The sequence below is a fragment of the Pseudophryne corroboree genome, chromosome 2, assembly GCF_028390025.1.
Source record: "Pseudophryne corroboree isolate aPseCor3 chromosome 2, aPseCor3.hap2, whole genome shotgun sequence".
Lineage (NCBI taxonomy): Eukaryota > Metazoa > Chordata > Amphibia > Anura > Myobatrachidae > Pseudophryne > Pseudophryne corroboree.
The window spans coordinates 260,076,434-260,098,668 of record NC_086445.1 but is presented as its reverse complement, the minus strand read 5'-3'; the positions used below and the strand labels follow the sequence as shown (position 1 = coordinate 260,098,668).

Sequence of the window (22,235 nt, the reverse complement as noted above, 5' to 3'; positions counted from 1 at the left end):
GTGGTGTCAGCGTTTCACCTGAACCAGCTTATTGTGGTACCTGCGGCTACTAGGGACTTGGAGGACTCCAAGTTGCTAGATGTTGTCAGGGCCCTGAAAATATAGGTTTCCAGGACGGTTGGAGTCAGGAAAACTGACTTGCTGTTATCCTGTATGCACCCAACAAACTGGGTGCTCTTGCTTCTAAGCAGACGATTGCTAGTTGGATGTGTAGTCCAATTCAGCTTGCACATTCTGTGGCAGGTCTGCCACAGCCAAAATATGTAAATGCCCATTCCACAAGGAAGGTGGGCTCATCTTGGGCGGCTGCCCGAGGGGTCTCGGCTTTACAACTTTGCCGAGCTGCTACTTGGTCAGGGACACACCCTGGCTGAGGAGGACCTGGAGTTCTCTCACTCGGTGCTGCAGAGTCATCCGCACTCTCCCGCCCGTTTGGGAGCTTTGGTATAATCCCCATGGTCCTGACGGAGTCCCCAGCATCCACTTAGGACGTCAGAGAAAATAAGAATTTACTTACCGATAATTCTATTTCTCGTAGTCCGTAGTGGATGCTGGGCGCCCATCCCAAGTGCGGATTGTCTGCAATACTTGTACATAGTTATTGTTACAAAAATCGGGTTATTATTGTTGTGAGCCATCTTTTCAGAGGCTCCGCTGTTATCATGCTGTTAACTGGGTTCAGATCACAGGTTGTACAGTGTGATTGGTGTGGCTGGTATGAGTCTTACCCGGGATTCAAAATCCTTCCTTATTGTGTACGCTCGTCCGGGCACAGTATCCTAACTGAGGCTTGGAGGAGGGTCATAGGGGGAGGAGCCAGTGCACACCACCTGATCCTAAAGCTTTTACTTTTGTGCCCTGTCTCCTGCGGAGCCGCTATTCCCCATGGTCCTGACGGAGTCCCCAGCATCCACTACGGACTACGAGAAATAGAATTATCGGTAAGTAAATTCTTATTTTCTGTACAAAGCTTCAGACTAAGGCCCAGATTTATCAAGTCTTGTAGAGTAATAAATAGCATGGTGATAAAGTACCAACCAAACTGTCATTTTTCAAACACAGTCTGTGACATGGAAGTTAGGAGCTGATTGGTTGGTATTTTCTCACCATGCTATTTATCACTCTCCAAGGCTTGATAAATGGGGGTCTAAATATTTATGTCACGTCTGAGGATTCTTGTGGATCCGGATTTGGGGAAGATGATTCTGGTGCACTTGGATCTCTGAATAACAAACGAGCGGGACGGATGAAGGTCTTGCGCATTTATTACTTGGAATAGTTTAACAGAGTTTGCCAAAGACAGTTGAATAGAGATACTACTGTAGGTTAGCAGGTGGCTGAAGATACCGGAACCGTGACCAAGTACTTTAAGGAGAAATTCCGAAGGGCTGGTTTCTGCGGCGTCCAGAACAGGTAGCTGGGTAGGACACGGGAACAGAGTCGGCAGTCTGCGTAAGGCTGTATCAGGAGGCTTGGGTAATTTGCTGTAACAAGAACCTGACACTGGAGATGCTGCGGGAGCACAGAGAACTAGCTTCACAGATACTGTGAAAGACGTTGCACTGGCAAATTCCCTCCTCCAGGCGTTCCTGTCTTATAGCAGCTGCTCAGAGCTAATTGCCCTCAGGGAAGTGATAAATTGGTTTAGTGTTGGCAAGACAGGCTTTTTGCCCACATCCAAGATGGCCACCGGGAACACAGCCCAGCCTGTTCACAGAAGCCCTGGCTCCACAGCAGCACTGCTAACCACTGCCGGAGGAACATGCTGCCAGTCTGCTGAGCTGCCAACCAGTGCCCCTGCCTGTCCTCCCAGCACACCCTGCCCGACGCCGGCAGCCCGCACCTCCGCCAGCTGGACCTCTCCAAAGGGACCGGACAGGTAAGAGCCGGCTCCTCTGCACAGTCTCCCGCCGGACCGTGACAATTTACATGATTATCCTGCTGATCAAGTATTACCTTCTTATCATCATCTCACCATTATTGCTAACCTGTACAGAGTTATGGCTCACTTCGGATATGAAAATAAAAAGATGAGCTTTTGTGTATGTAAGGTATGTTCCTCATCTGTATTTTCAGTTACAAGAATGCACCCTACCTCTAGTATATAGATGTGCATCAATCATCAATATCATATTCACGCACTTCAATCATAATTGTGCCTAACGCCAAATCACCGATATCACCCCCTTAATTGGTAGCACTCAACTTAGAGGTAGACTATATATTTCTTAATTATAAAAAATATAAATTACTAAAATACATTAACATGGTCATTTCAAGTAGAGGCCAGTGGACATTTAGACATTTTGCGCTTGGGAAAAGTGTTCCATGCTATACTGTATAAGAACATAAATGATGTCTGTATTAGAAAGTATGCAGAGACATTTATGGAATCTGGGGGTGGTGTCATTCTTAGCACCCAATCAGATGTTGCTGTGGGACGATCACAGTTTCAGCTTCATAATTTCCTCTGCCAACTCCAGAATCACCAGCACACAATCTAATGCTCCAGAGAAGAAACAGATCAACACAAAAAACAGCTGGGACAATGTCTTGTGCACCCTCAGAAAAAGCTGCCCTTAAGAAAAATAAGTGGTCGGACTCAAATGTCTTATGAAATTAGAGTTCTTTATTTCTTTTTAGCTTTGTTCCTTTTCTCCTCCTTCAGTTTCTTCTTGGATACTGTTGGTTTCTTAGTCTTGGAGTATAGATGGTAGCCAATCAACCCCAAGAGTGTGGGCACTAAGGCGATGGCCAGCATGGGGAGCACATCATTCACCAGAGTCTGCCACTGTGAGGGTTTAGACAATGATATTACTTCAGTCTCAAATTGCAGCACAGCGTCACCTACAGGTGGAAAGACAGAAAGCAGGATGTGCATGAAGAATCTTATGTAACACAATTGATAATATAAGAAGTATGGGAGCAATAAGTCCCTGAAAGCTTACTAATTAAGGGGGTCATTCCGAGTTCGCTCGCTAGCAGTTTTTAGCAGCCATTGAAACGCTATGCCGCCGCCCACTGGGAGTGTATTTTAGCTTAGCAGAAGTGCGAACGGTTGTTTCACAGAGTGCCTGCAAAAAATTTTTGTGTAGTTTCAGAGTAGCTCAAAACCTACTCAGCACTTGCGATCACTTCGGACTATTCAGTTCTGGATTTGACATCACACACCCGCCCAGCCACGCCTGCGTTTTTCCGAACACTCCCTGAAAACGGTCAGTTGCCACCCAGAAACGCCCACTTCATGTCAATCACTCTGCGGCAACCAGTGCGACTGAAATGCATCACTAGACCCTGTGCAAAACTGCATCGGTCGTTGTGCCCATACATCGCGCGTGCGCATTGCGCCGCATACGCATGCCCAGAACTGCCATTTTTTAGCCTGAACGCTGCACTGCGAACAAATGCAGCTAGCGATCAACTCTGATTGACCCCCTAAGTTTACATAATATACAATTGTTTTTCTGTTTGCTTTTGAGTGTATCAATAAAAAGAAATAAGGATTGTGAAGAGAAGTTAATTTGAAGCCTGATGAGTATCACATGGTTCTGTTCAACACACTGAAAAGAAGCTTGGGCTGAATTATTGTGGACTGGACTCTGGGGATCAAATGTGCTCATATTCACAGAATGAGAAACTGAGGGGTCTATTCATGAAGTAAGCCAGTATCAGCTGCTACATATAATTTTATAGAATGCACATTATAAATGTTACCTCAACACTGATTGGTTACCATGGGCAACTGCTTCACTAGCTCACTTATCCACTGTTGTCACTGCTTCATGAATAGACCCCTGAACCTCTGACAGGGGAACCTTTTCTAAAGTCTTGGGGATAAATGTGATAGGGTCTGAGTTATCGGAGAATCAGGATTTCATCCGACAATGGGGGTAATTCAGAGTTCGCAGCAGCAAATTTGTTATCAGTTGGGCAAAACCACATGCACTGCAGGTGGGGGCATAGATATAACATGTGCAGAGAGAGTTAGATTTGGGTGGGTTATTTTGTTTCTGTGCAGGGTAAATACTGGCTGCTTTATTTTTACACTGCAATTTAGATTTCAGTTTGAACACACCCCACCCAAATGTAACTCTCTCTGCACATGTTACATCTGCCCCTCCGGCAGTGCACATGGTTTTGCCCAACTGCTAACAAATTTGCTGCTGCGAGCCTGCGATCAACTCTGAATTAGGCCCAATGGCCTTATTTTTAAAATGACAATCCTTTACAAGGCAAAACCAGGCTGGGAATGCTGCTTTAAAAATACAGCCATTGTCGGACGAAAATCCCGGACCTCCCGCAACTCAGACCCTATCACATTTACCCCTTGGGCTACACATATGTATGTTTATTATCCCACTGGTGAGACATTAATGTCCCTTGTGTAAATTGGTTAGCACCAGATTGAAATTTATGGGAAAAATATTTCACAGTTTACCTTTTATAATCTCAGTATTACAGTACACACCTAGTGGCAGATTTTACGGGTGGTCCTCAGTATACCGGCGCCGGAATCCCGACAGCCGGCATACCGACACATATTCTCCCTCGTGGAGGTCCACGACCCCCCTGGAGGGAGAATAAAATAGCGTGGCGAGCGCAGCAAGCCCGCAAGGGGCTCATTTGCGCTCGCCACACTGTCGGTAAGCCGGCGGTCGGGCTCTCGGCGCCGGTATGCTGGTCGCCGGGAGCCCGACCGCCGGCATACCATACCACACCCGATTTTACCTAGGGGCTGCATGGCTGCGAACTAATCACAGACACACAGGCCGTTCCAGGGGGAGGTGTTTCCTTTGCCCTGAGACTGCTAGTCTGGACTGCAATTAGCAGAGTGAGCACGTCCAATGGGAAGCCACTGCCCTGCTACAATTGTAGGCCTCTCTGGCTTATAGGGGATGCACACGTCCCTATTGTGTGATCACTGCTCCTGATGCCCTAAATTAATTTTCCTTCCCTAAAGACATGCAAAAGGGAGAGGAGGGGTTGATTTCTGAAGGTAGACATCACCTTAAAGCAGGCATGTCCAAACTGCGGCCCTCCAACTGTTGAGAAACTACACATCCCAGCATGCCCTGACACAGCTTTGGCATTCTCTGACAGCAAAACTGTGTCAGGGCATGCTGGGATATGTAGTTTCACAACAGCTGGAGGGCCGCAGTTTGGACATGCCTGCCTTAAAGGGACTGTAACCTCAAGCATTTTCTTTTCCTGTGACTAGCAGAGTGGCCTGTATATATACTATATATAATCTTATGTTCTCTCTCTCTGCAGACAGTGAGCTCGGGACACTATCTGTACCTTCTTTGTCTGTTCTCTATTATGTTTGGTCTGTTTCAAACCTAGCTACAGTAATTATATCTATATCCCTTGCAATCAGGCCACCCGCCCAAATGATTATTACACATTAATAAGATTGGCAGAAAGAGCGCAGTGAAAAGTTAAATGGATTATGTGGAAGAAAAGACCATTTATGGGACCTCTCCTGAATGGCGAGCCCTGCAGACATCTAACACCATGCTAGACACTACAAATATTTTTTATGTTTCCATTAGACAAATGAAAAGAGAAAAAAAAGAATTAGAGCTTCTTTAAAATTTGCATTAAAATGTACAAAACAGACAAAACAAAAGGCCTTAATTCTGCACCAATGGTACATTGTACATCTTGGTATCTGAGTCGTGAGGTGGCTGGTTATCCTCCTAATTTGTTTTTTTAATATGGGAAAGTGGTTTATTGTAACCATGCAGGGGAGATGGAGGGCACTCCACTGGTTGGGGGAAGAGAGACTTTTTTTGTGTGTGTTTTTTTTGTTAATGTTTGTATTTAAAAGTTTAGATTTGACATACTATAATTCTCCTCGTTCCTCATTTCACTGATCACTGTAAAGTGTTTCCAGCTGTGACATTTTGTTTTACCTGTCAAAGTCATTATCATTGTTCATACTGTTTTTCTTGGACATTGGGGATCATTCCGAGTTGATCGCTCGCTAGAAGTTTTTAGCAGCCGTGCAAATGCATAGTCGCCGCACCAGGGGAGTGTATTTTCACTTTGCAGAAGTGCGAATGCCTGTGCAGCAGAGCGCCTGCAAAAACATTTTGTGCAAAACAAGACCAGCCCTGGACTTACTCTTTGTGTGCGTTGATTCTAACGTTGGAGGTTTGGCTTTTGGCATCACACACCCGCCCAGCATTCGCCCAGCCACGCCTACGTTTTCCCCGGCACACCAGCATTTTTCCAAACACTCCCTGAAAACGGTCAGTTGACACCCAGAAACGCCCCCTTCCTGTCAATCTTCTTGCGTTGTTCCGTGCGACTTAAAGTTTAGCTAGAACCTGTGCAAAACCACAAAGGTCTTTGTACCCGTACGTCGCGCGTGCGCATTGCGGTGCATACGCATGCGCAGAAATGCAGATTTTTAGCCTGATTGCTGCGCTGCGAACAACGGCAGCTAGTGATCAACTCGGAATGACTCCCATTGTCCTTTGGTATTGTATTTCTGGATTGTATATTTGACTGCACATGTGATGCTTCAATAGAAACATAATAAAATAAATACTGCTTGGTTTTGTCATAATCAGCGGCGGCTTGTACCTTGGCTGGGTGGGGGGGGGGGTCTGTAATTGTGAGCATGCACATTATCGAGATCCCATGCATATGTACAAATGAAGAAGGTGCTGGCTTCTAGGTATTGCATCTGCTAGAGCCCCTGGAAACTAGGACTTGCTGCTGTAGTAGCAGAGGAGTGGCTTTCATGGAAAGCCACTCCCCTTTGCTATCACAGTCTGGAATGGCAGCCCCGGAAGGAGAAAGCGCCTCCCCCTGGGACTGACTCTCCATCATGTGATTAGCAGGGAGTACTTCCAATGGGTAATCACTTCCACTGCTATGCAGTCCCTATAGGTGGCAGATTTTACTTGGGGAGGTGGGGATGCAGCTCCTAGATAAAATCCACCAGTGGTCATAATTATGGCTTAATTTAATCATGAAAGGTAAAGGATATTAGGACTGTCTTCCTAACAAGGGTTGATTTTGTATATAAAGCTTTATGTAAGTATTAAAGTGCTAGAAATCTGCTTCCCTGACAACATGCAATTGAAAGTATAGGAAGGGTGTACTAACATAGGGGGAGGAGTGTAAAGGCATGTTGAAATAATTGTAAACATAAGCAGACTTGTACAGAAACTCATGTACTCCTGCCTATACCATACTTGCCTACTCTCCCGGAATGGCCGGGAGGCTCCCGAAAATCGGGTGACCCTCCCGGCCCCCCGGAAGAGCAGGCAAGTCTCCCGAATTGCGGGGTCCCCCCTGCCCGTCCGCCCACTAAGTGTGTAAAGTGGGCGGTCCGGGCAGTCGATGACGCGATTCTTGCTGAATCGCGTCATCATAGCCACGCCCCCTGCAGTGTAATGCCGGTGATCGCGGCATTACAGAGCGGGGGACGTGGCTTAAAGGAGGCATCACTGTGACCCTGCCCTTGCTCCGCCCCCATCCCGCCCCGCCTCCCGCCACCCCCTCCTACACGTCACAGCTTCCCCTGCCCGCCCGCTGAGCCGACCTGGCTGCTGTCTCCCGCAGAGAGCAGCCAGAATGTCGGTAAGTATGACCTATATCCTACCAGAAGCAGGTGCCTGAGGTCAGATGCAAATACATCATACTTGCCTACTTTTGAAAAGTAGTTTCAGGGAGATTGTACCTCACACTTTTCCTGTGCGGCGTTGAGGGGGCGTGTCACATTCCACCCAAGGGGCGTGTCTATCTGCACCAATGGGTGTATCTATTGTTACTCAGGGGTGTATCCTGCCACTGGCAGGTAAAAATTAAAGTACAAAGCACAGTACATGGTACACACCAACATCACACCTACATTACACAGCAGGGAGAAATCTTCTTAGCTTAGATATATGTGAAACCTCCTAACTCCATTCACTATATACCACCAGGACTGCATCACAGGCCCAAGACCCATATGCTGACAAGGGACATGGAAGAGAATTTGGGGTACATTTACTAAGCAGTAATAACAGCGGAGAAGTGAGCCAGTGGAGAAGTTGCCACATCAACCAATTAGCAGCTCTGTATCATTTTATAGTATGCAAATTATAGATGTTACTTCAGTACTGATTGGTTGCCATGGGCAACTTCTCCACTGGCTCACTTCTTCGCTCTTATCACTGCTTAGTAAATGTCCCCCTTGGTGCTGAGTGTCCCAGGCATTACCTGCTCCCAGAGAAGGCACTCACTGACAACCATGGATGACTGCCAGTGAGTGCCCTCTCAGAATGCAGTTAATGCCTGTTACACTCAGCACCCAGTCCCCATGGACCCTATGATGCTGTTCTGTTGTTAACTACTATGTTAATCATTTATATCCTCTCCCAAGGGCGTAACTAGAACTTTGGGGTCCCATAGCAAAAATCTTGAAAGGGCCCCATGCCATTGTACTACAATGCCCCTTATGGGAGCCGGAGAGAGAGAGCGTTTCAAGGAAAAAGAGTGAATGGGGAAAAAAGAGACAGGAGCGAGAGAAAGGGTGTCAGGGAGAAAGAAAGGGATGGGGGAGATGGCATCAGGGAGAGAGAGGGTAAGAGAGAGAAAGAACGGGGGAGGAAGAAGAGAGAGAGGGAGGGGAGTGAGCGAGAGTGTCAGGGAGCGAGGGAGGGAGAAAGAGGGGAGCAAAAGAAAGTGAAATAAAGAGAGGGAGAGATAGAGTGTCAGTGATAGTGTCAGAGATGAAGGGAGAGAGTGCGGGAGAGATACAGTAAGTAGAGAGATAAAGTGTGAGAGAGGCAGTGTCAGGGAGAGAGGGGGCAGTATAAGTGAGAGATGGAGAGAGTGTCAGAGAGAGACTCTCATTGAGAGAAAGGGAGAGAGTGACAGTATCAGAGAGAGAGAGAGAGAGAGAAAGAGACATCCTCCACGTAGCTGCAGCCTGTGGGGGAGGGGTGCAATCAGCTGAGGTGGCTGTTCTCACCGTGTGTGAGGGTAAAGGGGGGAGGGGGGGGCAGCGGGCCTTGGAGACAGCCATGGTCGGATCCAGAACAAAATGACGGGGAAGAACCATGACAGGGAAATGAGTGGTCGGGAGTTCCAGGAGCTCACGCAGAGGGTGAGGCCGTGGGTGACGGGGAGAGATTATGGGGTGACATGGAGAGACAGTGGGTGAGGCCAGGGAATGGGTGACCGGGGGAGGCAGTGGGTGAGGCCAGGGAATGGGTGATGGGGGAGAAAGTGGTGTGATGCCAGGGGGAGAAAGTGGGTGATGTAAAGGATGACAGGGAGAAGAAGTGGGTGACAAGAGAGAGAGAGGTAACGGAGAGAGATAGAGGGAGATGGAGAGGCAATCGGTGATAGGAAAAGGTGACGGGGAAGGCAATGGGTGACAGGGAGAAGGTGATGGAGAGAGGCAGTGGGTGACAGGGAGAAGTTGATGCCTTGGAGAGGCAGAGGGTGACAGGAGAGATGGGGAGATAGTGACGGGCGGAGAGGCAGAGGGTAACGGAGAGTGTTTACAATAGGTAACAAATCTGAGGTATGCTTGTGGAGCACAGAGTCAGCGGCGACCCGAGGTAGCTGGGATCTGCAGTGGTAAGTGGGGAGCAGCAAATGGTCTTTAATACACCTTTTAGTTGTTGAAAAGGGAAATATTAGTGAAGGCCCACAGGCATGGGAATGGGGGGGCGCGTCTGAACATAGATGGAGATAGGGTCCGCCAATGTCTGGGAAGCAGTGGCCCCCTAAGCAGGGAAGCGGCTGGGCAGGGGGGGCAAGGAGCAAGATGGTGCCCCCTTGGCAGCATACATGATAGCAGTCACAGCAAGATGGCAGATTTAACCCGGTCCCAGCACTTCCCTCATCACCACAACACCCCCACATCACCACAGCTGACCTGGAGAGAGAGGTATATATGCTAGGCAGGGATGCCACAGCACACACCACGCTAACTGCACCAAAGTCTCCCACAGATGTCCTGTAAGTGTATGTGCCGCTCTGCAGGTCACACTTGCGTAAGTCGCCAGCTCTATTGTGTCATACTCTGGTTGTGGGTGGGAAAACCTGTGTGTTCAGGACGGGAGGGTTTCTGTAGGCAGGGCACGTTAGGGCTGCCAGGGTGCACATTTCGAGAGGCAGAAGGCGGCAGTGACGGGACCCGGCGGGGAGCTGAGGAAGCTGCTGTGATTAGCAGGCAGCTCCAGGTGGTGGCAAAGAGACGAAGTGAAGGTGACTGAACTGTGGAGGCGGGGACGGGAGATTTCTGAGCAACCGACCATCCCTGGCCCTCATCGTATAGCGGGATGTGACTCCCGATTCAATAGCTTTTTAGTTTTTATAATAAATAAAAATTCTCATTAATGACAGGGAGGCCCTAAATCCACCATTGGAGGCAGCCCATGTCTAGGTGTAGGGGGAGCAGCGGGCCCTGGAAGCACCTCGGGATCCATAGCAGCTGCACCCCCTGCACCCTTGGTAGTTACACCACTGTCCTCTCCATTTTTTATAAACAGGCCACCTTGAGGGGAGAAGAGGCCACTACTACCACCCCTGCTGCTTTGGCCACTGCCACTGAGAAAGAGCCTCCTCATACAGCGTGCTAGCGCTATTGTATTGTACTTGGCCACCGCTATCCACAAATCTGCAGTGCTGGTGGCCAGCCTTTCAGCAACATGATATCATGCGTTGTGACGACTCTCCTGCAGTCCCCATCCATGTTAATTCTGGGCTCGCGCATGTGCAGTCTGGATTCTCACAGGAGAAGGGGGGAAATTCCAGGAGCTGTATGGTAATTTGTGGGGCAGCGTGGGACTCAGACAAATAATGGGAGCCTCCTGCTGAATGTGGTAGGAGCGAAATCTATGATTAGGGTTGCAGTCTGAAACCTTAGATTGGATCTGGTCGCGATTGCATGATGCTTCTGTTAAACAGCCCTCTAGTTGCCCAAAACTTATTACAATCAATATTTTATCATCTATAATAAATATGAACCTGCTAGGATGTCAGCTTGTCCACGGCAATGTCTAGCAGGGAGTTACAGTAAGTGTCTGTCTCCACTGAAGGAATTTTAAGCAAAATACATTCTCCTGCAGGACAAACCAGAGCTGCAGCTGCACTAAATCTAAATGACACCCTGCCAGGGTGTGTAGTAAATAACAAGAGACCATACACAGGGCAAAAGGCAGTGATGTGGGGTGAGGGAGGTTACACAGACAGGGACAAGGCAACTGACTGTGAGTGAAAGGGAAAGTTGAAGGGTGAGGAGGGAGAAGAGGAGGAGGGGGGTGCCGGCAATAACGGGAGATCCGGGTTGTATATTATGGAATGCATGTCCAGGAGATTGTGAGAGATTTATTATGAGACTCGCTCCTGTCATCTTGCTGCGTGTGGGCTGGAGTCCTGTTTCAGCAGTGCGGACAGTGTAACTGTGAGGCTGTACCTTACAATGCAGGTCCCTCGCCAGCTCCTGTGCTTCTCCCCCTCCCGTAAGTGTAATGAGTGGAAGGGAGGGCAGTTACCCGCAACTCTGCTGCAGCTCCTGTCATGTCTTCTCAATCTACGGTCAGCTGGTTACATGATAGAGGTGGGTGGGGAAAGCAGTAGGCTGGAGTACAGGCTTACCGCTGGTGCCAGTGAGAGGGTCCCGGAGCACATGACGTACTCTCGTCATGCCCCTCCCCCTTCACTCACGGTGACACTGCTTCTCATTCAAAATCTCTCCTCTTCTCTTCTATGCGGCCACCGCTACCTTAAACCCTGCGGTGGCCATCATTTAAATAACATGACGAAAACGTCATGAAGTGACTCGTGCAGGCCCCGCCCACCTGGCATTCAGGACTCGCCGAAAAATCAGATTGTGTGAGTGCGGAATGTCAAGGGCGGGACCTGCACGGGCAACGTCATGATGTGGGCGGCATGTTATGTAAATGCAGACCACAGGACGGGGTTGTGGGAGCGACGGCTGGTATTTGAAAGGAAGGAGTCCTCATGACGTCCCATGCTGGCTCCGCCCCCTGCCATTCGGGAGTCGCGCATGCGCAATACGCATTTTCGGCGGGCAGCGCAAAAAAACGGGAGGATGCGGACGTTGAGCGGGGCAGCGGGAGGCTCATTCAAAAAACGGGAGCCTCCCGCTAAATGCGGGTGGGTAGGCAACCCTGAAATACATACTGCTGCTGTTGAAGGTCGCAGGCAGTATATAACCGCTTCTGATTTGCTGATTGCAAAATGATCACTTAAGCAGATAGGTGCTGCCCATGAATATATTATATTTTTATTTAGCAATTTTTTTTAAAAACAAGATGGAGAGTTGTTCTTGTTGTATTAGAGAGGGGTTTAAGTGTTACTGAAATCTAATAATGAATGCTAATTTACAAATTATGAGTGTATGTGATGTATGATGACAATAACTGAGCACATATACTACTAGTGCAGAACAGCATGCAGAAACATAGAAGGCTTCTGATGTATATGCCTCAGCATATAAGCGTATATGAGCGAAGCCTACTGTATATACTTTGTTTGCACGCAGCTTCTCAGAGCGTACATTACATTATATATGTCTTCAACTCTGCATACATGCCAACGTGTCCCCATTTGCTATAGAGATATTAGGGTCTATTCATGAAGCAGTGAAAAGAGCGGAGAAAAAACAAAGTAAAAAATTACAAGTGCGCTGTCAACAGCAGCTGGTATATATAAAATCCCTTAATACATAGCAAATACAAGAAAACAGGTGGGTATACCAGTGCTGGCTGAATTAAATAAACAATGAATGGACGGTTGGTTTAAAATTAAAATAATCTGATTTTATGATCTAAAATAACAAAGAGAATAAAATCCCTTCTCTAAAATATGCAGATTCAAAAATAATAAACAGTACATGGATTATTGCCACCAATAGAGATGTATATGTATATTGCAATACAAGAGAAGTTCCACTTCTGTACTCCTGTATAGTTCAGGAAACTGTCCATTCATTATTTATGTAATTCAGCCAGCACTGGTATACCCACCTGTTTTCTTTTAAAAGAGCGGAGAAGTGGGCCAGTGGAGAAGTTGCCCATGGCAACCAATCAGCTGCTGTGTATAATTTTATAATATGCAAATTATAAATGTTACTTCAATGCTGATTGGTTGCCATGGGCAACTTCTCCACTGGTTCACTTCTCCACTCTTTTCACTGCTTCATGAATAGACCCCATTGGAAGGTTAACCCAGATTCTAACACAAGAGATATTGGGGGTAAACCCATGTTCTAACACCTACATAGATTAGTCTTATTTGTAGAGATGAGCGGGAACTTCACCACCTGAGCCCAGATCCGAGTCAGGCTCGGGTTTTCCCGCCTAACTCAGAAACCAGAACGAGGCAAAACGTCATCATTCCGCTGTCGGATTCTCGCAGGGTTTGGATTCCATATGAGGAGCCGCGCATCCCCGACATTTTCCCTCCGGCATTGGAGAGTGTAGAGAGAGGACGTGTTTCCGTCCTCAATGTCCTGCATCAGTTCAGTGGTAGTGTCTTGTGCTGCATCAGTCCAGTCACAGTGGTTGTGTCTTCTGCTGCCATATGTCCAGTGCTGCTGTATAAGTCCAGTCCAGTGGTGCTGTGTTGTGCTGCATCAGTCCAGTGGTGGTGTCTTGTGCTGCATCAGTCCAGTGGTGGTGTCTTGTGCTGCATCAGTCCAGTGGTGGTGTCTTGTGCTGCATCAGTCCAGTCACAGTGGTGGTGTCCTCTGCTGCCATATGTCCAGTGCTGCTGTATAAGTGCAGTGGTGGTGTCCTCTGCTGCATCAGTCCAGTCATAGTGGTGGTGTCCTCTGCTGCCATATGTCCAGTGCTGCTGTATAAGTGCAGTGGTGGTGTATTGTGCTGCATCAGTCCAGTCATAGTGGTGGTGTCCTCTGCTGCCATATGTCCAGTGCTGCTGTATAAGTCCAGTCCAGTGGTGCTGTGTTGTGCTGTATCAGTCCAGTGGTGGTGTGTTGTGCTGCATCAGTCCAGTCATAGTGGTGGTGTCCTCTGCTGCCATATGTCCAGTGCTGCTGTATAAGTCCAGTGGTAGTGTCTTGTGCTACATCAGTCCAGTCACAGTGGCGGTGTCCTCTGCTGCCATAAGTCCAGTGGTAGTGTCTTGTGCTACATCAGTCCAGTCAGAGTGGTGGTGTCCTCTGCTGCCATATGTCCAGTGCTGCTGTATAAGTCCAGTCCATTGCAGTGGTGCTGTGTTATCCTGCATCAGTCCAGTGGTGGTGTTCCTGTACTGCTGTATATGTCCAGCGGTACTGCCGTATATGTCCAGCGGTACTGCCGTATAAGTCCAGTGATCCTGCCGTATAATTCCAGTGGTACTGGCGTATAAGTCCAGTGATCCTGCCGTATAATTCCAGTGGTACTGGCGTATAAATCCAGTCCAGTGATACTGCCGTATATGTCCAGTGGTACTGTCGTATAATTCCAGTGGTACTGTCGTATAAGTCCAGTGATCCTGCCGTATAATTCCAGTGGTACTGGCGTATAAGTCCAGTCCAGTGATACTGCCATATATGTCCAGTGGTACTGCCGTATAAGTCCAGTGGTACTGCCGTATAAGTCCAGTGGTACTGACGTATAAATCCAGTCCAGTGATACTACCGTATATGTCCAGTGGTACTGCCGTACATGTCTAGTGGTACTGCCGTATAAGTCCAATGGTACTGCCGTATAATTCCAGTGGTACAGGCATATAAATCCAGTGATCCTGCCGTATAATTCCAGTGGAACTGGCGTATAAATCCAGTGATCCTGCCGTATAATTCCAGTGATACTGCCATATAATTCCAGTGATCCTGCCGTATAATTCCAGTGGTACTGGCGTATAAGTCCAGTGATACTGCCGTATAATTCCAGTGGTACTGCCATATAAGTCCAGTCCAGTGGTGCAGCCATATAAGTTCAGTGTCCTGTGCTGTATATTATTTACTCCAAATAAAGGGGTTATTAATATTTAATCCAAATAATTTTCACAGGGTTTGCCCTGTGTGGTGTAGAGGTACACTCTCCTGTACCGCATATTTGGGGTAATTCCAAGTTGATCGCAGCAGGAATTTTGTTAGCAGTTGGGCAAAACCATGTACACTGCAGGGGAGGCAGATTTAACATGTGCAGAGAGAGTTAGATTTGGCTGTGGTGTGTTCAATCTGCAATCTAATTTGCAGTGTAAAAATAAAGCAGCCAGTATTTACCCTGCACAGAAACAAAATAACCCACCCAAATCTAACTCTCTCTGCACATGTTATATCTGCCTCCCCTGCAGTGCACATGGTTTTGCCCAACTGCTAACAAAATTCCTGCTGCGATCAACTTGGAATTACCCCCATTGTTATATAACTCCAGAAAAATAATGGAGAACAAAAATTTGGAGGATAAAATAGGGAAAGATCAAGAACCACTTCCTCCTAGTGCTGAAGCTGCTGCCACTTGTCATGACATAGACGATGAAATCCCATCAACGTCGTCTGCCAAGGCCGATACCCAATGTGATAGTAGAGGGCATGTAAAATCCAAAAAGCCAAAGTTCAGTAAAAAAACCCCAAAAATAAATTTAAATGGTCTGAGGAGAAACGTAAACTTGCCAATATGCCATTTACGACACGGAGGGGCAAGGAATGCCTAAGGCCCTGGCCTATGTTCATGACTAGTGGTTCAGCTTCACAAGACGATGGAAACCCTCATCCTCTCGCTATAAAAATGATAAGAGTTAAGCTGGCAAAGCACAGCAAAGAACTGTGCATTCTAAGATGGTATCACAAATCCCCAAGGAGAGTCCAAGTGTGTCGGCGGTTGTGATGCCTGACCTTGCCAACACTGGATGGGAAGAGGTGGCTCCTTCCACCATTTGCACACCCTCTGCAAGTGCTGGAAGTAGCACCCACAGTCCAGTTTCTGATATTCAAATTGAAAATGTCACTGTTGAAGTACACCAGGAAGAGGGTATGGGTGTTGCTGGTGCTGAGGAGGAAGTTGACGATGAGGATTCTGATGGTGATGTGGTTTGTTTAAATCAGGCACCGGGGAAGACACCTGTTGTCCATGGGATGAATAAGCCCATTGTGATGCCTTGGCAAAATACCAAAAAAGCCACCTCTTCGGTGTGGAATTATTTCTCCACAAATCCGGACAACAGGTGTCAAGCCGTGTGTTGCCTCTGTCAATCTGTAATAAGTAGGGGTAAGGACGTTAACCACCTAGGAACATCCTCCCTTATACGTCACCTTTGGGTAAACTTTGGGTAAGAGCCTAAACAGTCCAATGACACCTAAATCCCTTCTTCCTCTTGTACCCAAGCTCCTGCAAGCCACACCACCAACTCCCTCAACGTCAACTTCCTCCTCAGTCAGGAATGTCAGTAGTCCTGCAGACCATGTCACTTGCAAGACTGAGGAGTCCTCTCCTAACCGGGATTCCTCCGGAGGGTCCCTGAGTGGTACGCCTGCTGTTGCTGCCGCTGCTGTTGTTGCTGCTGGGAGTCGATCGTCATCCCAGAGGGGAAGTCGGAAGACCACTTGTACTACTTCCAGTAAGCAATTGACTGTCCAATAGTCCTATGTGAGGAAGATGAAATATGACATCAGTCATCCTGTTGCAAAGCGGATAACTGAGGCCTTGACAGCTATGTTGGTGTTAAACGTGCATCCGGTATCCGCCATTAGTTATGTGGGACTTAGAGAATTGATGGAGGTAGTGTCCCCCGGTACCAAATCCCATCTAGGTTCCACTTCACTAGGCAGGCGATACCGAGAATGTACAGAGATATCAGAAAAAGTGTCCTCAGTGTCCTAAAAAATGCAGTTGTACCCACTGTCCACTTAACCACGGACATGTGGACAAGTGGAACAGAGCAGACTAAGGACTATATGACTGTAACAGCCCACTGGGTAGATGTATTGCCTCCCGCAGCAACAACAGCAGCAGCACCAGTAGCAGCATCTCGCAAATGCCAACTCGTTCCTAGGCAGGCTACACTATGTATCACCGCCTTCCGTAAGAGGCACACCGCTGACAACCTCTTACGGAAACTGAGGGACATCATCGCACAATAGCTTACCCCAGTTAGACTCTCCTGTGGATTTGTGATATCGGACAACGCCACCAATATTGTGCGTGCATTACATCTGGGCAAATTCCAGCACGTCCCATGTTTTGCACATACAATTAATTTGGTGGTGCAGAATTTTTTTTAAAAATGACGGGCATGCAGGAAATGCGGTCGGTGGCCCAAAAAATTGCGGCCCACTTTCGACATTCAGCCACCGCGTATTGAAGACTGGAGTGCCAGCAAACACTCCTGAACCTGTCCTGCCATCACCTGAAGCAAGAGGTGGTAACGAGGTGGAATTCAACACTCTATATGATTTAGAGGATGGAGGAGCAGCAAAATGCCATTCAAGTCTATACATCCACCTACGATATAGGCAAAGGAGGAGGAATGCACCTGAATCAAGCGCAGTGGGGAATGATTTCCGTCTTGTGCAAGGTTCTCCAACCATTCAAACTTGCCACACGTGAAGTCAGTTCAGACACTGCCAGCCTTTCCCCTCATCAGGCTTTTGCAGAAGCAGCTGGAGAAATTGAAGGAGGAGCTAAGACGGAGCGATTCCGCAAAGTATGTGGGACTTGTGGATGGAGCCCTTCATTCGCTTTGCCAGGATTCAAGGGTGGTCAATCTGTTGAAATCAGAGCACTACATTTTGGCCACCGTGCTGAATCCTAGGTTTACAGCCTACGTTGTATCTCTCTTTCTGGCAGACACAAGTCTGCAGAGGTTCAAAGACCTGCTGGTGAGAAAATTGTCAACTCAAGCAGAACATGACCCATCAACAGCTCCTCTTTCATTTTCTCCCGCAACTGGGGCTGTGAGGAAAAGGATAGGATTTCCTAGCCCACCCGCTGGCGGTGATGCAGGGCAGTCAGGAGAGAGTGCTGACATCTAGTCTTGACTGAAGGACCTGCCAACAATTACTGACATGTCTACTGTCACTGCATATGATTCTGTCACCATTGAAAGAATGGTGGAGGATTATATGAGTGACAGCATCCAAGTAGGCATGTCAGACAGTCCGTATTTATACTGGCATGGAAAAAGAGGCAATTTGGGTGCCTTTGCACATTTGGCTTTATTATACCTGAGTTGCCCCCCCTCCAGTGTGTACTCCGAAAGAGTGTTCAGTGCAGCCGGTAACCTTGTCAGTGATCGGCGTAGGAGGTTACTTCCACAAAATGTGGAGAAGATGATGTTCATCAAAATGAATTATAAATTCCTCCGGGAAGACCTTTACCAGCAATTGCCTCCAGAAAGTACACAGGGACCTGAGATGGTGGATTCCAGTGGGGACGAATTAATACTCTTTGAGAAGGGTGTACACACTGAAAGGGGTGAGGAATGGGAGGATGAGGATGAGGTGGACATCTTGCCTCTGTAGAGCCAGTTTGTGCAAGGAGAGATTGATTGCTTCTTTTTTGGTGGGGGCCCAAACCAACCAGTCATTTCAGCCACAGTCGTGTGGCAGACCCTGTCGCTGAAATGATTGGTTTGTTAAAGTGTGCATGTCCTGATTATACAACATAAGGGTGGGTGGGAGGGCCCAAGGACAATTCCATCTTGCACCTGTTTTTCTTCTTTGCATCATGTGCTGTTTGGGGACTAGTTTTTTAAAGTGCCATCGTGTCTGACACTACTGTACAACTCCAGGGGTACTGCCGTATAAGTCCAGGGGTACGGCCGTATAAGTCCAGTCCAGTGGTGCTGTCTTGTGCAGCATCAGTCCAGTGGTGGTGTCTTGTGCTGCCATAAGTCCAGTGGTGGTGTCCTGTGCTGTATATTATTTACTCCACATAAAAGGGTTATATACATTAGAGATGAGCGCCTGAAATTTTTCGGGTTTTGTGTTTTGGTTTTGGGTTCGGTTCCGCGGCCGTGTTTTGGGTTCGAACGCGTTTTGGCAAAACCTCACCGAATTTTTTTTGTCGGATTCGGGTGTGTTTTGGATTCGGGTGTTTTTTTCCAAAAACACTAAAAAACAGCTTAAATCATAGAATTTGGGGGTCATTTTGATCCCAAAGTATTATTAACCTCAAAAACCATAATTTACACTCATTTTCAGTCTATTCTGAATACCTCACACCTCACAATATTATTTTTAGTCCTAAAATTTGCACCGAGGTCGCTGTGTGAGTAAGATAAGCGACCCTAGTGGCCGACACAAACACCGGGCCCATCTAGGAGTGGCACTGCAGTGTCACGCAGGATGTCCCTTCCAAAAAACCCTCCCCAAACAGCACATGACGCAAAGAAAAAAAGAGGCGCAATGAGGTAGCTGTGTGAGTAAGATTAGCGACCCTAGTGGCCGACACAAACACCGGGCCCATCTAGGAGTGGCACTGCAGTGTCACGCAGGATGGCCCTTCCAAAAAACCCTCCCCAAACAGCACATGACGCAAAGAAAAAAAGAGGCGCAATGAGGTAGCTGTGTGAGTAAGATTAGCGACCCTAGTGGCCGACACAAACACCGGGCCCATCTAGGAGTGGCACTGCAGTGTCACGCAGGATGTCCCTTCCAAAAAACCTGAACCACTAGCCATGAACATAGGCCAGGGCCTCAGCCGTTCCTTGCCACTCCGTGTGGTAAATGGCATATTGGCAAGTTTACGCTTCTCCTCCGACAATTTTATTTTAGGTTTTGGAGTCCTTTTTTTACTGATATTTGGTGTTTTGGATTTGACATGCTCTGTACTATGACATTGGGCATCGGCCTTGGCAGACGACGTTGCTGGCATTTCATCGTCTCGGCCATGACTAGTGGCAGCAGCTTCAGCACGAGGTGGAAGTGGATCTTGATCTTTCCCTAATTTTGGAACCTCAACATTTTTGTTCTCCATATTTTAATAGGCACAACTAAAAGGCACCTCAGGTAAACAATGGAGATGGATGGATTGGATACTAGTATACAATTATGGACGGGCTGCCGAGTGCCGACACAGAGGTAGCCACAGCCGTGAACTACCGCACTGTACTGTGTCTGCTGCTAATATATAGACTGGTTGATAAAGAGATAGTATACTCGTAACTAGTATGTATGTATAAAGAAAGAAAAAAAAACCACGGTTAGGTGGTATATACAATTATGGACGGGCTGCCGAGTGCCGACACAGAGGTAGCCACAGCCGTGAACTACCGCACTGTACTGTGTCTGCTGCTAATATAGACTGGTTGATAAAGAGATAGTATACTCGTAACTAGTATGTATGTATAAAGAAAGAAAAAAAAACCACGGTTAGGTGGTATATACAATTATGGACGGGCTGCCGAGTGCCGACACAGAGGTAGCCACAGCCGTGAACTACCGCACTGTACTGTGTCTGCTGCTAATATATAGACTGGTTGATAAAGAGATAGTATACTCGTAACTAGTATGTATGTATAAAGAAAGAAAAAAAAACCACGGTTAGGTGGTATATACAATTATGGACGGGCTGCCGAGTGCCGACACAGAGGTAGCCACAGCCGTGAACTACCGCACTGTACTGTGTCTGCTGCTAATATATAGACTGGTTGATAAAGAGATAGTATACTCGTAACTAGTATGTATGTATAAAGAAAGAAAAAAAAACCACGGTTAGGTGGTATATACAATTATGGACGGGCTGCCGAGTGACGACACAGAGGTAGCCACAGCCGTGAACTACCGCACTGTACTGTGTCTGCTGCTAATATATAGACTGGTTGATAAAGAGATAGTATACTCGTAACTAGTATGTATGTATAAAGAAAGAAAAAAAAACCACGGTTAGGTCACTGGTATATACAATTATGGACGGGCTGCCGAGTGCCGACACAGAGGTAGCCACAGCCGTGAACTACCGCACTGTACACTGGTTGATAAAGAGATAGTAGTATACTCGTAACAACTAGTATGACGACGGTATAAAGAATGAAAAAAAAACCACGGTTAGGTGGTATATAATACAATTATGGTTGGACGGACTGCCTGCCGACTGCCGACACAGAGGTAGCCACAGCCGTGAACTACCGCACTGTACACTGGTTGATAAAGAGATAGTAGTATACTCGTAACAACTAGTATGACGACGGTATAAAGAATGAAAAAAAAACCACGGTTAGGTGGTATATAATACAATTATGGTTGGACGGACTGCCTGCCGAGTGCCGACACAGAGGTAGCCACAGCCGTGAACTACCGCACTGTACACTGGTTGATAAAGAGATAGTAGTATACTCGTAACAACTAGTATGACGACGGTATAAAGAACGAAAAAAAAACCACGGTTAGGTGGTATATATTATAATACAATTATGGATGGACGGACTGCCTGCCGAGTTCCGACACAGAGGTAGCCACAGCCGTGAACTACCGCACTGTACACTGGTTGATAAAGAGATAGTAGTATACTCGTAACAACTAGTATGACGACGGTATAAAGAACGAAAAAAAAACCACGGTTAGGTGGTATATATTATAATACAATTATGGATGGACGGACTGCCTGCCGAGTTCCGACACAGAGGTAGCCACAGCCGTGAACTACCGCACTGTACACTGGTTGATAAAGAGATAGTAGTATACTCGTAACAACTAGTATGACTATGACGACGGTATAAAGAAAGAAAAAAAAAACCACGGTTAGGTGGTATATAATACAATTATGGATGGACGGACTGCCTGCCGAGTGCCGACACAGAGGTAGCCACAGCCGTGAACTACCGCACTGTACTGTGTCTGCTGCTAATATAGACTGGTTGATAAAGAGATAGTATACAATACTACTAATATACTGGTGGTCAGGCACTGGTCACCACTAGTCACACTGGCAGTGGCACTCCTGCAGCAAAAGTGTGCACTGTTTAATTTTAATATAATATTATTTATCATGTACTCCTGGCTCCTGCTATAACAACCTGCAGTGCTCCCCAGTCTCCCCCACAATTATAAGCTTTATATACAATACATTGATGTGCAGCACACTGGGCTGAGCAGTGCACACAGACTGAGTCACTGTGTGACTGTGTATCGTTTTTTTCAGGCAGAGAACGGATATATTAAATAAAACAAACAACTGCACTGTCTCTGGTGGTCACTGGTCACTGTGGTCGTCAGTCACTAAACTCTGTCTGCACTCTGCACTCTCTTCTAATCTACAGTATCACAGCAATCTCTCTCTCTCTCTCTCTTCTAAATCTAATCT

At 47.2% G+C, this 22,235-nt stretch overlaps 1 protein-coding gene across 1 annotated transcript in view; it reads right to left on the bottom strand.

Moving 5' to 3' along the window:
- Positions 1–2,609: 2,609 nt before the first annotated feature.
- The window catches only part of FKBP11 (FKBP prolyl isomerase 11), a 107,524-nt gene continuing 87,898 nt past the window's right edge, over positions 2,610–22,235 (bottom strand). Inside the window, exon 6 of the mRNA XM_063952715.1 lies at positions 2,610–2,847. Within this exon, the coding sequence (XP_063808785.1) occupies positions 2,630–2,847 (218 nt within the window). The 3' untranslated portion in view covers positions 2,610–2,629. The remainder of the gene's footprint in view (positions 2,848–22,235) is intronic.